We start from the raw sequence: 15,362 nt of genomic DNA on the forward strand, positions 1-15,362 counted from the left end.
CATCTGGTTAAACTAAGCAAATCTGATTCACTTATGCCCTGTTCTAATCTTTAATAGCTCAAAGCAAACTATGTATTAGTCAGTGGGCTCACTTGCCAAGATTCTGGAAATGCAGCCACTGCCTACAGATATAGCCAACATTATTGTAATGACTGGTATATACTTGTTTGATATTCTCAGAGGAGGGCGAAGACTGCAAGAGCAGAAGCACGAGAAAGTGGGAGGCAAGCCTGCTATTTTACATGTCAGAAAAACGCCACAAGTTGTTATAATAATGTTGGTTTATTCTGTAAAAGCAGTATGTACTTACATTGCTAAAAGTCACCAACAATGGATGTGTCATATGTGAACAATGAGGATGCATACTGTGTGAAATTGTGTACATGTATTGTGATTAAAATATCACCTAGCAACACCCGTGCTTGAGCAATTTAAATGCTCTTCATGCTTTATTCAAACTTATTTAGTTATTAGGAGTTATGCTTTTATTTAAAACACATTTTAAAGGGGGTCATTCCACTCCAAACTACATGGTTTTGTGTAGCCCACCAATTGTTTATAGAACATATTTTGTACATAAAGAAATGTTAAATAGTTTCATAATCAGTCTGACCAAAAAAAGACAAAAGTCCATCCAGTTCAACCATAGAAAGAAAAAAAGTTACAATCCCACACCCACAGCCAATTCAGAGGAAGGAAAAAAAACCCAGAAAAGCACAATCCAACCTGATCCCATTGGGAAAAAAAAAACCCTCCTGATCCCCTGAGAGGCAATCAGATATTCCCTGGATCAACTTTACCTATAAATGTATATGTGCAGAGTCTCAAGTGCATAAGTCTCTACACCTTTTACTTTCTATCACTGAATGTACTATTTTTGCACCAGACATGTCCACTCTTCCACCCTTCACCTTCAGTGTTCCACCAACGCCAGTTGCGCTATCACCTGGCATATATGACCCACATAAAGAAGTAAGGTCAAAAACAGTTTGAGACCCCTTGAAATGGAATTCTGTATGCTCAGTGGACCACAGAAACAGTCCCCTTTAAATGGAATCCGGTATGTTCAGCAGATTATAGCACCACCCAATACCAATACTCAGCAGACATGCCCAAGACCATCTTGTGTTAGTATAACTGATATAATTTCTATGGAGAGTAACTATGCAAGCTGAAAGTTATCTTGAATGACCTTTCATTCTACATATTAGAATTTACCTGTATCTCAGACTGACCATCCATGCATTGTTGCCCTGTGCTGGACTTCCGTTTACCACCCTTAGCTGTTTTGTTGAGGCACAAGATCCTGGATCTAAAATCAAAGAACATAACAAATAAAACATTTTTTTTTACAAAAATATCTCTTATACATTTCTTTATTCCAATAGTTTTTATTGAACAATTTTCAAATAGCAAGCAAAACAAATTAAATCAAAGTGTGTAGATAGTAAAACAACTCAAATAACAAAGTTAATTGGACATAAAATATTCAACAAGAAACTATAGATTCTGTAGAGTAGTTATTGGAGAATCTGATCCAAGGTCCACATCCCTTATCTGAACATATATGGGGGACTGGCACAGTGGAAGAGAAAGGGAAGAGGGAGGGAACTGGGAAGGGAACCAAGAGGGGGGAAATTAGGAAGTGTAGGGGAGGGAAAGGGAAAGAACCACTGTTCATGGACCTAAAATTACACAGAGTAATTGTCTTTTGAGACAGGATCAATGTTGTAGAACAAATATGGATGGAACTTAATCCACCCTAACTGACAAAAAAGAGAATAATGAAGAATGGAGAAAAGAGAATAGAAAAAGAGAAAGAGAGGGTCAAGTTGAGGGACATTAAGGCACAGAAATATATTGAATCCACGAGTCCAATGTTTTGTCAAATTTTCTAGTATTATTGTGTATAATACAGGTGAGTTTGTCATTAATCATAACCCAGTTCAATTTATTCTTAGCATAGTCAAGCGGAATAACTGATTGCTTCCAGTGTCTAGCTATAGTAATTCTCTCAACTTACAGCATATAGGAGATCAATTTATGGGACTGTCTGGGAACATTATCTGGGAATTTATGAAAAAGGGCTTTCTCTGGGGATCTGCAAACATTTACTCTCATATCTGGGGACCTGCGAATATTTACTCTCATCACTGAATTGATGAAATTAAACATACAATTCCAAAAACTGTTTGCTATCGGATATTGCCACCAGATGTGATACATAGATCCCACCTGTCCACAATGCCAGCAACAGATTGCAGGAGCAGATGGATCCATCCTCGCAATCCAAGTAGGGATCAAGTACCATCTTAACCGCTTCCAGCCCGCCCGTCCGTCCACCCACTACAGGTAAAGCGACGTAACCGTACTTCGCTCTGGCTGTGCCAACACAGGGGGACGCTGCATGCCCGAGATGGTGCGCAGAGCTCCTCCCCCCTATGACAGCGGAATGAAGATCCCGGTGAACGGGACCCAGTGATCATGTGATCGCTATGTGATCACATGATCACAATGTAAGCAAAGCTGTTATGAATCAATCTCATTCATAACAGCTCCGCTTCTTTTCCTAGTGAGCTATGATTGGCCCACAGCTGTCACATAATACATGGGACCAATCACAGCACCCTTTACCATGTGACCAGCTCCAGCCAATCACAGATCACTATCTTGAGCTGTCAAAAACCTAACTCATTCATGACAATTTATGAATGAGTTAGGTTCATGACAGCAAGCTTTGCATTGCAGGAGAAATGATCTTTATTTCTCCTGCAAAACAAAGTGTAAAAAAAAAATCACTGATCACCCCCACACAGTAGTACAATGTTACTATGGTAACATTGTACTATTCTGATAAAAGTATAAAAAACAATGTACGGGTTTTCCTTTTAACTACTTGTCAACTGCTTACTCTCATTTTGCGGGCAAGCAGCGGCTCTGGGCAAAGCGACGTAATCTTATATCATTTCTTATTTTGGGGTGTGAACGCACCTCCGCCCCCCCCCGGGGGCAACTATGTGGCAAATGAGGTTTAATGTTGATAAATGTAAGATTATGCACTTGGGGGGTAAGAATATGCATACATCATACATACTAGGGGGAGTGCAACTGGGGGAATCAATGGTGGAGAAGGATCTGGGAGTTCTGGTAGATCACAAGCTTAATAATGGCATGAAATGCCAAGCTGCGGTTTCTAAAGCGAGCAAAATCCTCTCTTGTATTAAAAAAGGTATAGACTCCAGAGAGGGAGATATCATTTTACCCCTGTACAAATCATTAGTAATACCTCATCTGGAATATGCAGTTCAATTTTGGGCACCAAAACACAAAAAGAACATTGGGAAACTAGAGAAAGTACAGAGAAGGGCAGCCAACCTGATAAGAGGCATGGAGGAGCTCAGCTACGTCGAAAAATTAGAGGAACTGAATTTACTCTCTCTTTAAGTCTGGAGGAAAAGAAATGTAATCTCCAAACATGGAAATGTTTCTTCACAGTGAGAGCTGTTAAAATGTGGAATAGACTCCCTCAAGAGTTGGTTCTGGCCAGCTCAGTGGATTGCATTAAAAAAGGCCTGGATTCTTTCTTGGATACACAGAATATAACTGGTTACTAACATTTATAGGTAAAGTTGATCCAGGGAATATCCGATTGCCTCTCAGGGGATCAGGAAGGAATTTTTCCCCTGCAGGAGCATATTGGATCATGCTTTACTGGGTTCTTTGCCTTCCTCTGCATCAACTGTGGGTATAGGATTATAACTTTTTTTTTCATGGTTGAACTGGATGGACTTTTGTCTTTTTTCAGACTAACTATGTAACTATGTATGTATGGAAATTAATATACATGTATTGGGATTTTGTTTACCAAAGACATGTAGCAGAATACATATTGTCCTAAATTTATGACTAACTTTGAGTTTATTGGATATTTTTTATAACCAAAAGTGAAAAATATCGGGTTTCTTTTTTAAATTTTCAGTCTTTTTTTGTTTATAGCGCAAAAAGTAAAAACCACAGAGGAGATCAAATACCACCAAAATTAAGCTCTATTTGTGTGAAAAAAGGACATCAATTTAATTTGGGTGCAGCATTGCACAACCGAGCAATTACCAGTTGAAATAGTGCAGTGCTGAACAGCAAAAAATGGCCTGGTCATAAAGGGGGTAAATCTTCCAGAGGGCAAGTGGTTAACAATGTTTTATAATTTGCTTCAATTAAGGTAGTAGTAATGGAAACTTCATATAATGCCAGGGCAACATCTTGTCAATCTGATAGGTCTTATACATTTTTAAATGCTATAAACATAACTGTAGCCTTTATTTTTTAGATTAAATGGAGTGGAGCCTAGGTTGTTTAGTGAGATTGCCCTATACTTGCAGTCCCTATGACTACAGAAAGAAATTTCTACCTGCTAGCAGACAGACAGCACCTGAGATTTGGAACTGTCTCTAATCCATCTAGATATGCTACTTCACCCCAACAAAAGGCAGAGCCAAACAAAATATACAATATTTTATGTATATTACACATATAAATATGCAAATATGATCATAAAGTTCCAGTATAAATAATACTTACTGTCTATGGTTGTCATTGTTGGGGTGGTATCTCCAACACCTAATACAAAATTCACAATGTTACATATTTCTTTACAACTTTTTTTAGGCCTCATTCTACAAGTAAACTTTATGAAACTATTATATAACCGATTGTTATATTATTTTTGATTGGCTTTAAAAATCACAATTTGCCCCCCCCCCTATTTTTGACAAATAGTGGGGGATCTTCTTTCCCTGCTACCTGTCAAGATTTCAGTCCTCTGTGAATGCAAAAACTACACGTCAGTCCCAAAAAGCCTTAGCAGCTGTTGGCTTGTAGTTCTCAATGAACTACTATGGCGCTGTGAGCACTGTGGTAGTTAATTGATTCTTCCTGTTAGTTTAAGCAGATCTGCTGATCACTGGTGCAATGCTTTACAAGCTCCAAAAATAAAAAATAATAAATGCACATTTTTTTTACCTGCAAAAAAATGTGCATTTATTATTTTTTGTCAAAAGGTGAACATATCCTTTAAAGTACCAACTCTTACGCTAGTTGATTCCAGCTAGTCTGCACTGACTAAATGAACATGAGGAAGGTCCAAAGGATCCAGCTTTTCTCACAATGATCATGCTGCATCAGGCAGCTAAATACAATTCTCTTACTATTTATGGTGTATCACATTTATGTAGAAAAGGGACCCAACTGATAACAAAAAATCTCTTAATCTGACCCAGTTAAGCCCAGATCCCTCACAATCAGAATTTATTCACTACTCAGGTTAGACCAGGCCAGAACAATGACTGTGATCCACAAAAAATGTATTATTTACTTTTCTTTAAACTATTCAGTGTTTGTGCTCATATATATTTTCCCAGTTGTAAAGTGTTGGCACATCATCTGTAAATACAGCAAAATACATTTTTGCTTTATGTGGAACAATGTGATGCTTACACGGTGTTCTTTCACATAACAACACCCTTTATCTGGAATTAATTTCATAAGCTTTTTAAACTCTCCCACCTCTATTGCTTTAATGTTCCATTCTACAGTCTGTAAAACATACCAGTCTACTTCTACTAAGTGTTGGGAAAGATTTTTATCCAGAGTTTAGAGCGTATTTTGCCAAGTGAAACTAACTTCTACAGCCAACTAAGAGAGGGACAGTTCCACCTCACTTTGTATTGTTCCATTTATTCAGCATGCTCAGCTTATTACATTTATAGAAAGTACAAAAAAAATTTTGTTTTTCTCACATGAATCTATATTATTATTATTATACAGTATTTATATAGCGCTAAAAGGTTTACTCAGTGCTGTATATTATAGTGGGGGACAGAACATGAGACAATAGTGCAATGCAATGCAGTAATCTATCGGCCTCCTGGACCAGTATCCCGCTTCCTTGATGACTTTTCCTCCTGGCTACCCTTCTTCCTCTCCTCTGAGCTACCCACCCTCATTCTTGGAGACTTCAATATCCCTACCAATGTCAACAACCTGGCTACATCCCAACTCCTCCACTTAACCTCTTCTTTTGCACTCACACAGTGCACACAGTCCTCCACCCACACCAACGGGAACACCCTGGACCTCGTTTTTTCTCATCTCTGCACCCCCCACAACCTCACTAACACCTCTTTCCCTCTCTCTGACCACAACCTCATTATGTTCTCCATCTCCCCATCCTCTAACGCCTCCCCCCCAAATGTCAAACCATCACCAGCCGTAAGCTGCGCAACGTGAACCCGGCCCCTCTCCACTCTGCAGCTGACCGTCTGTACGACAGCATCCTTCCACTGTCATGCCCTGACCTGGCCACTACTGCGTATAACGTCTCACTGTCAGCTGCCTTAGACTCCTTAGCACCCCTAACCACACGTAGAATTAGACCCCGACCGCTTCAACCCTGGCAGAACAACCACACTAAAAATCTTAAACAACGCAGTCACGCGCTGGAACGATTATGGCGCAAAACCAAATCTCCTCGAGCATTCTCCCTCTACAAATCTACCTTCCTCACCTACTCCTTCTCCCTCCACGCCGCCAAACAAGCCTACTTCGTAACCCTCATCAACACCCTCTCCACCTGTCCTCACCGGCTCTTCTCCACTTTCAACTCCCTACTCTCTCCCCCCCCCACCCCCACCCAGTACCTCACTCACCGCCCACGAGATTGCCAATCACTTCCAAAATAAGATCGACGCAATCCATAAGGACATAGCAAATGCTGAACCTACCTCCCCTCCCACTATAACCCCATCAACTCTCCCCTCCTCTGACCTCGCAACCGCCCTACCCCCTACCACACCTAACATCCCGCACACTATAACCTCCTCAACACTCCGCTCCTTCAGCCTTGCTACCACTGAGGAGGTCACTAAAGTCTTCTCAGAAGCCCGCCTCACCACTTACCCCCTTGACCCTATCCCCACACAACTCTTCCGGTCACCCTCCTCCTCCATCCTACGCTCCCTCACCCACATCTTCAATCTTTCCCTCTCTACTGGTGCATATATCTGTTGATATCTGTATTTATGGCTAAAGCCACCCAAACTGATATATCCTAACTAAGTGTACAACAGAGGTATAAAGGAATCTTTTGGAATGCTCAATTGTTTTTTCATTGCCAACTGTTTCTTGAGAACAAAAGAACAAATAAAAGCTTACATCTAGAAATATGACAATAGTCCCAGGGTATTAAGGGATGGTCTGTATAGCACCACGGTCCATGGGCATCGTTGTCTGGATTACGACAGTAATTTTTTTGGAGCATGGATATATCTGGCTCCTTGAATGTATGCCTATAATAACAAGACACAAATTGTTATGATTTCATGTACTAAATGTTTTATGCTATCACATTTTTTAAGTGATAACATGTATGCTGCTAGTATCACTTTAACAGTATTGTGTGCTATATCATTCATTTGTTGCCATGATTTTATAAATTTCACCTTAGGCTTAGGATGAGTGTTATTGGTTGAGTTAAGGATTAATTGTAAGAGTTGAGGCTACCTGTTGGGTTTATGGACCCTCATTATTTGAGTGTGATATTTTTTAAGTGTGGTATCTTTTTAACACAAGTTGTATTTGCCAAAAATGTATTTGCCAAAAATACTGTGACATTTTACCACAAATGATATGCTTTGACATAAATGTATATTGAAGCCTGAGAAGAATACGTACCGTATCTCTTTGAAGCCATTTGAATATCTTTGTCTTTGAGGATATTTCAGTGACAATTTTGCAGGAAAAGAATTAGACCCAATGGGATTGATTTTCAGAAGAAGTGCAGGCTGTTATTTAGGAAACTGAATTTCTGCTTAGTTTATTGAATGAGAAGAAGCTCTGCTGACTTCAATTATTACATCATTTGCAAGTATAAATGCATATTTCTTTACGTTCTTTGCGTGCGATTAAATATTCTTTGCAAAGTGATTTTTTACAACATTCACTAAACTAAGTGAAAATAAATGTGCAGAATAAACATTGCAAAAAAAACATACTCTACTCCTTTAGTAAATCAACCCAAATGCATAATAACACATTGTATGACAGTATAACAAAATAGATGGGTGGCCATACCAAACTATAGCAGGTGGTACTGTGGGTAATTTGTGAGAATGTGGCTTCCAAAAAACATTATTATAATAGTAGTCTTTTATTAATACTATCTCTACACATACCTTCGCACATCAACCATATTCTTCTCCCACATGGTACAGTGTAGTCTGAATCGTGTTCTAGATATTGTGCCTCTATAGGTGATGCCATTGCCATAGTAACACTCTGAAAATGCCAAAAATATTTATATTATAGGAAGAAAAACCAGAAGAAAGCAGGCTGACAAAACAAGCCATCCAAAGGCAAACATAAGAGAATGTGTGCAGCAGCTGCACCAGTTGTTTTTTGCTTTACATAATAGAAGAGAAGAAAAGCTTTACAACTTAAACCAAACACGATTAAGATTAGGAAAAAAGACCAAAAAGCTGAATAAATATACAAGTGGATTAAAACTTTTTTTCTTTTTTTCATTAAAAGAAACCCAGCTGCATTGTATGTATATATTTTTTCAGCATTGATCTTTTTTCTTTTATTCATTTGATATGTGGGTAGAGTGGAAAGATACAGTACTTTAGCAAACTTCTTTACATTTTCATTACATCAATGTATACTACAAACATAGAAACACATAACAGTTTTACTCTAACTTTCTATCTATCTATCTATCTATCTATCTATCTATCTATCTATCTATCTATCCATCCAGTTGGAAACAATCAATATTGAAGCTGATCTCCAGGCAAACAACTAAATATTATTATTATACAGGATTTATATAGCCCAACAGTTTTCTCAGCTTTACAAAATGAAGGTAGACATTACAGTTACAATACAATTTGGTACAAGAGGAAACAGAGAGCCCTGCTCGTTAGAGCTTACAATCTAGGAAAAAAAACAGATTAAAATAATATGGGAGCTGTTTTATCTTGCAAAGGGTTTGGATCGTGGCCAAACTGCACAGTAGATGTTATGTGTTTTTTGTACATTTGGAGTAGGTATACCAGGTTGTGTACTGGAACACACCTGTGCAGGTGGCAGCTGAGCAGTGATAGATCCAGAAAATGGTACAAAGTCAACAGGCAATTTCACAAACAGGAACAGGCCAAAGGTCACGCTGGGCAGAGAACAAGCATAGTCAAAATACAAGCTAAAGTCGGTAACCAGAGAAACAGGAATTCAGGAGCATGGGAACTAACAACGACTGGCGCCTTGGGCTAGAAATGAACCTATTGATCAGAAAACAGGTCTTGGCCTGAACACAGCTAAATAGTGAGGTTGATTGACACTCTTGGTGAGGACTCTATGTGTTGCTGCCATAGAAGGAGGGTTCCAGCAATGTCCAAAGCTCCTAGACCTGTGCAGCAAAGGTAGAAAAACCAATAGACACAGATCAGCTTTGCTGCTGATCTGTGACAGGTTGTTTTTCTGTCCATCTAGTCCTGGGATTTATGCAGCTTTGCCAGGCATCACAGAGAAAGATCGAAGTTTTTTTCTCTAATGCAGTTAGGTAACAGTTAGAGGTCTTGGTCCTCCCACAAACTGTGATTTGACAGTGAAAGACAAATCAGCACACTGAAGCTGCCCAATCACTTCCAAAACTAGCGGAAAGTTCAGCACTCCCACTGTGTATCCTGGGCTCTGCTGTCCCATTTGCGGGCCTGGGATGTTCGTGTCAGCAGGTAGAGAAAAGGGTACTCAGTGACCATTTGTTTGCCAATCCTCCTGGGGAATGAATCCCAAAGTGACAAGCATTCGTCAGAGCTGTTTTCCCCAGCTGCTGTGGCTGGGGAGACAGCTAATCAAGCATGATCTGTGCTTGATTACTTGATTAACTGTACTGGCATGCTGAGGTGGCATTAGGGGACTAACAGAATACTGATGTCTCCTTAAAAAGGACTTGTCACCAGCATTATACTATTATATAGGGGGATTGCCAGCCCTCTATGTGTTAGCAATAAAGTTTAAAATTAAAGTAACACATAATCACCAAAAAAAATTAAGCCCCCTGCCCCCATGTACACGCACTTATCTTAAATGTGAGCATTGGGTGCACCTGCATATGAAAATTAGGACAGCTAACATGCTGGTGTGAGAACAATAAATCTAGAACCACCATTTACTGTTAACTCCAAGCTAGTGACCTAACTAGAAGCAACCTCATTTTTTAAATGTACCAAAAACTGGGTACTATATTGCATTTGAGTACCCTAAAATTAATTTTAGTGTATTTTCTAGAGAAAATAGGAGTTTGATAAACAATTGCTCTAAAATCGTGTAACATAAAAAAGTGAAAACTGAAAAAATGCTGCTACGCTTATGAAATAAACCTGTGTACAAAAATAAATGTGTGATACAGAAGTCCTAATTGTGAACTAATAGACACAAAGTTACAAAATATACCATATGGACCGCGCATAAATGGTGTGAGACACAGAACAGTTAATTATATTGATAATCATAATAACCAATACATATCTATAAAAAACTTTTAGTGCAGTCCCAATATGTGCAAATAAAGTGCAAACGTGTTGAATCCTTAATAGTAAACTCCGTATTAAGGTGACAAGTGCTTCACTGTGCTCAGACTGGTGCCCCACATGGATTTACACTCACCGTCATTTAATGACCACCTATCTCTAGGTAGGTCACTAGCGCTTTAATTGGGGCTACCCCAAAATGCCTGAATCAGAAACATACATAAATTTGTCACAATGCGCCAGTGCGCCAGAATTGCTACAAATTTCTCCAACATAACATTGGTCTTAATTCTTCTTTAAAAACTGTTTCCTTAACTGCGAAAAGGTGATATTTCTTAATGAATTTGGCACAGCCATAGCAATATATTAGAAACAGGTCACAAAATAGCATTTTTTTAAATCTGCCGCACAACAGATTTTCTCTGAAAGTGTTGCATGGGTTACATGATTTCAGTGCTAGACTCCCCAACACAGCAGTATTACCACAAAAAGCTATACTGAATCACCCACACTGTTCCTCACTGATTTCATGCCACTAGGCAATAATTACAGTGTGGGTTAAAAGAAGTATTGTGATGACTCTGGGTTTTATTATGGTTCTTTTCTGCAGGCTTTGTAGTCAAGAATAGTAAGTGAAGTGAGTGTGCAAATTCATACTGCTGATTCCATCACAAAAGATGAATGTCTCCCAAGAAGAATGATTTTTGTCTCACCTTTGCTTTCATTAACCTTCCTATTGACCATTAAAAACTCTTTGGTGCATGTTTAGATGAGTGCTGTCCATCCTTCTCTCAGTTTTTAGCACTTTACCTCCTCTGCTCATTAATTCTGAACTCCTGCCCCATTCATCAATATTTCTTCACTTCTGTCTTTCAGTTCTACTAAACTGAGTTATGTTTCCATGTTGACACTTGCCTTTCAACAAAGAAATCCTCACATTCACTTGAAAAACATTTTTGTTAAACCAAAGGACACATCCTTTCTTCTTGCTCTTTGAATTCACATTGGCATGCTTCTAAACATACTGTATGAAAAAACAACAAATAATACCCAAGTGCAATCACTAAAAAAAATGTCTCAAGGTGAAAGAAGTAAACACTCATGTGTTCCCTCAAGGATTAATAATACAAATATACGGAAAATAGTGCTGCGCAGTACTCAACCACAATATATTAATATGAATATATGCATAAATGTGAAAAAGATTCAAAAACCATACATCAATGAAATAAAGAAATGAAAAAACTAAGTGTTCATGCATTTCTCCTATAAATTCACACAGTTTCTCTAAAAAATGACAAAACTATAAGGTAGCGCACATGTGTACCCAATTTGTCCATGTGTACCACTTTAAACCTCATTACACATTCTCAAGATGTATCAGCAATACTTCATAAACCTTCTAACTTCAATATCTACACACCTTCACCAGTGACTTAGAATATGTAGTTCATCAAAAGTGCAAATCCCATCACCATAATACTTCTGCTCTCACCTTATAACTGGACCTAACTTATATTAGGTCATATACACCCTCTATTTGGGGTTTTTTAAAAGCCACAGCAGCGATCTTCACTCCAGTATTCAGAAGCTCCACAATCCAGTTCCATCCTCCTTAGTACTTTGGACCGGGGCACTATGGACCCTGAAGAAATCAAATGATCTGATGCAATGTGTTGGAGGAAACCGGTAACGTCACTCCACATTTCTTTTACTATTTATTTAATTTATGATAATTTTTAAATCTGGTTTAATTTCACATTTATGCATATATTCACATTTATATATTATGATTGAGTACTGCTTGGCACTATTTTATGTATATTTGTATGCTTCTAAACATGTTCAATAATTTCTAGGATATGTGAATAGTACAATTGTTAAATTGCACAACTAAGCTATTTTTATACCTGTATGCTCTCCAACTTTTTTTTCAATTTCCACCTGGTAGGTTCATTTTCCCTTGTGTTTTCTTATCACAAAGAATCTAACTGTGCCATGTACTGGTGCCCGGTACTGATGGGAGTAAGCAACACACTCAGCTGTATATCAACTTAAATAGTAAAAGCTGAGTTATTCTAACAATTAGTATGTGTAGTATGATCAGCGATGATTATTTTCCTTTTTTCACTATACAGCATATGTGCGCCTTTGTCTTTCCACCTACCATAGATAGGAATTTCAGTTCCTGTACCCCACATGTACAGTGTATCAGAGCAGTGCGGTGTCCTTTTTTTCCTTATGCCATTACAGTATATACCGTATTTATTAAATATATACAGCCACATCACCCTGAATGCGCCTGATCTTGTCTGATCTCAGAGGCTAAGAAGGGTTGGGCCTGGTTAGTACTTGAAAGGGAGACCACCCACCTGGGAATACCAGGCGCTATAGGCTATAGTTTATTGTTGTCTTATTGTTGTCACTATATAAGGCCCAAATGATCTCTCCTTTCATGTGTTTCAAAACACTGTGGAATTGTTTCTGGATGCTGCCATCTTGTTTTTGATCTCAGCGGCACCCAGTAGACAATTACTTTTGAGTGATTACACAAATGCACAGCAAGAAGCGGGTTGGAAGTGTGCTCCTGACACTCTTTGCATCAGTTGCTATACAAACTTTTTTTGTCACATGACCATTGCCTGAAGAAAATGCAAACAAAGCAGCATGTAACAGCTTTGTGAAAGAAAGCAGCACACAGTTGCTTAAAGAGATGGAGGAGTTGGTTGCAGAGGTGGGGGGAAGGACATAGGTGACACAGGGAAAAGGAGGACGGTGTAAGAGAGAGATGCCTGAACATTCTGAAACCTCTCAAAAGTGTTGCTGTATTATCAATGAAAGTTGCACCTTTGCCGGAATTTTCCTGAGAGCTTAGTGAATGCGCTTAAGTCTCACTTTGCAAACAATAGCCAATACTATTCAAAGCAAATGAAAAAAAAACATGTTTGCTAGCACATGGTTGGATGATGGAAGTCAGCAGTGCTTCACCTCATTCACTAATCTCTGGGGCAAATTCCCTTGCAAAGTGCAATTTCCTTGCAAAGAGAACAGTCTATTTGCCTTTAGCAAATCAGCCCCACAGTGTTTAGAAGGTAGAGACCCATAAAAGCAAAATAATTTCTTTTACTTTGCCATCCTGTAATTGAAAACTAACAGGTGGTGTCTCTGAGAACCTGCCATATATTTTTGAGTACAAAATTAAACTAAAGATCAGGTTTTATAAGCCTTTGGCATTCAAGAGATTACACGCTGCCTTTCTTTTTAACACTCATGATTGATTAAATGTAAAACAATGGAAGCATCATTAATGTGACTTCATTTATGCTTCTAAGGTCAGAATAGACCTTTGTATTAAAAATGTAAGTTATAAGACCAACACATTCATACCGTATTACATTTAATCAACTGATAATGACATCTTGAAGATTAAAAACATCAACCTGTGTTCAATACAGGATCCCAAAATATTAAAGGCAATTTACAATGAGATGGATACAGTGACTTCTATTGCTTACCATCTTCTTATAATACTAGTTACCTGGCTGTTCCTGGTTTCAATAAAATAAACACTGGCAGAGCCATACAGGTCAGGAGTGTAAGAGCAAAGTCAGAGATCCTAAACCACTTACTTGTTCAGTATCAGTGACTTGAAAGTTATATTAAAGTTTACAATTTTTTAAAATTCAAATAACATGTTTTACTTACCTGCTATGTGCAGTGGTTTTGCACAGAGCAGCCCAATCCTCTCCTATCAGCTCCCTTGGCTCCTCTTCTTCTCTGTGTGCCACCATAGAAAGCCGCTCTCTATGGTGACACACATGTGGGCTCACGCCAAGCCCCGGTGCAGGTGTCAAATGCTTGGCCCTGCTACCTCATCATAGGAATTGATTGACAGGAGCAGCAGCCAATGGATCCCACTGCAATCAATCTGTCCAGTGAGGAGCGATAGAGCTGGGAGAGCCACTGACCTTATGTACATCATTGGATCAAGATCAGGTTCAGGCAACTATAACCACTTCAGCCCTGGAAGATTTTACTCCTTTCCTGACCAGGCCATTGTTTTGCTATTCGACACTGCTCTATTTCAACTATAATTGCACGGTCATGCAATGCTGTACCCAAAGGCAATTTGTGCCTTCTTTTCACACAAAATAATGCTTTCTTTTTTGGTATTTGATCACCAAATAAATTCAAATTCAATAAACTCAAATTTAGTCATAAATTTAGGTCAAAATGTATTCTGCTACATGTCTTAAGTAAAAAAGAAATCCCAATACGTGTATATTAATTGGCTTGTGTGAAAGTTGTAGCATCTACAAACTATGGTGTCTATCTATCTATATATATTATTTGTTATAATATGCCTTTTACTTTCTGAGTGCCCATCACATTTCTTGAGGTACTAAAATGCCAGGGCAGTAAAAAAAAAAAAAACGTCCAAATGATCCCTTTTTACAAAGTAGACACCTCAAGGAATTTTCTGAGAGGAATTTTGAGTCCAAGGAAGATTTTATTTTTTGCCACAAATTTTTGGAAAATTACAATTTTTTTTTTTACTTACAGGCCCCCAAAACCCAATGATCACCTTCACGCTTCCAAAGGGCATATTTCCTCATATCACTTCCTCACTACCTATCACAGTTTCGGAAGCCCTAAAATGCCAGGATAGTACAAACAGCCCCTCAAATGACCCCTTTTTGGAAAGTACACACTCAAAGAAATTTGATAAGAGGCATGGTGAGTATTTTGCAGATATCATTTTTTTGTTACAGGGTTTTG

General features: G+C 38.5%; 1 protein-coding gene across 2 annotated transcripts in view; it reads right to left on the reverse strand.

Annotated features, from left to right (window-relative positions):
* HGF (hepatocyte growth factor) overlaps window positions 1-15,362 on the reverse strand; it is a 184,853-nt gene that overhangs the window by 36,761 nt on the left and 132,730 nt on the right. For both annotated transcript variants that reach the window (XM_089685857.1, XM_089685861.1), the window contains exons 10-13: window positions 8,229-8,331; window positions 7,210-7,343; window positions 4,579-4,617; window positions 1,219-1,312 (exon numbers count right to left, since the gene is read on the reverse strand). In XM_089685857.1, the coding sequence (XP_089541983.1) occupies window positions 1,219-1,312; window positions 4,579-4,617; window positions 7,210-7,343; window positions 8,229-8,331 (370 nt within the window). The remainder of the gene's footprint in view (window positions 1-1,218; window positions 1,313-4,578; window positions 4,618-7,209; window positions 7,344-8,228; window positions 8,332-15,362) is intronic.

The sequence above is a fragment of the Staurois parvus genome, unplaced genomic scaffold (genome assembly GCF_062004578.1).
Source record: "Staurois parvus isolate SC_StPar_1 unplaced genomic scaffold, SC_StPar_1.0 ptg000019l, whole genome shotgun sequence".
NCBI classification, from domain to species: domain Eukaryota; kingdom Metazoa; phylum Chordata; class Amphibia; order Anura; family Ranidae; genus Staurois; species Staurois parvus.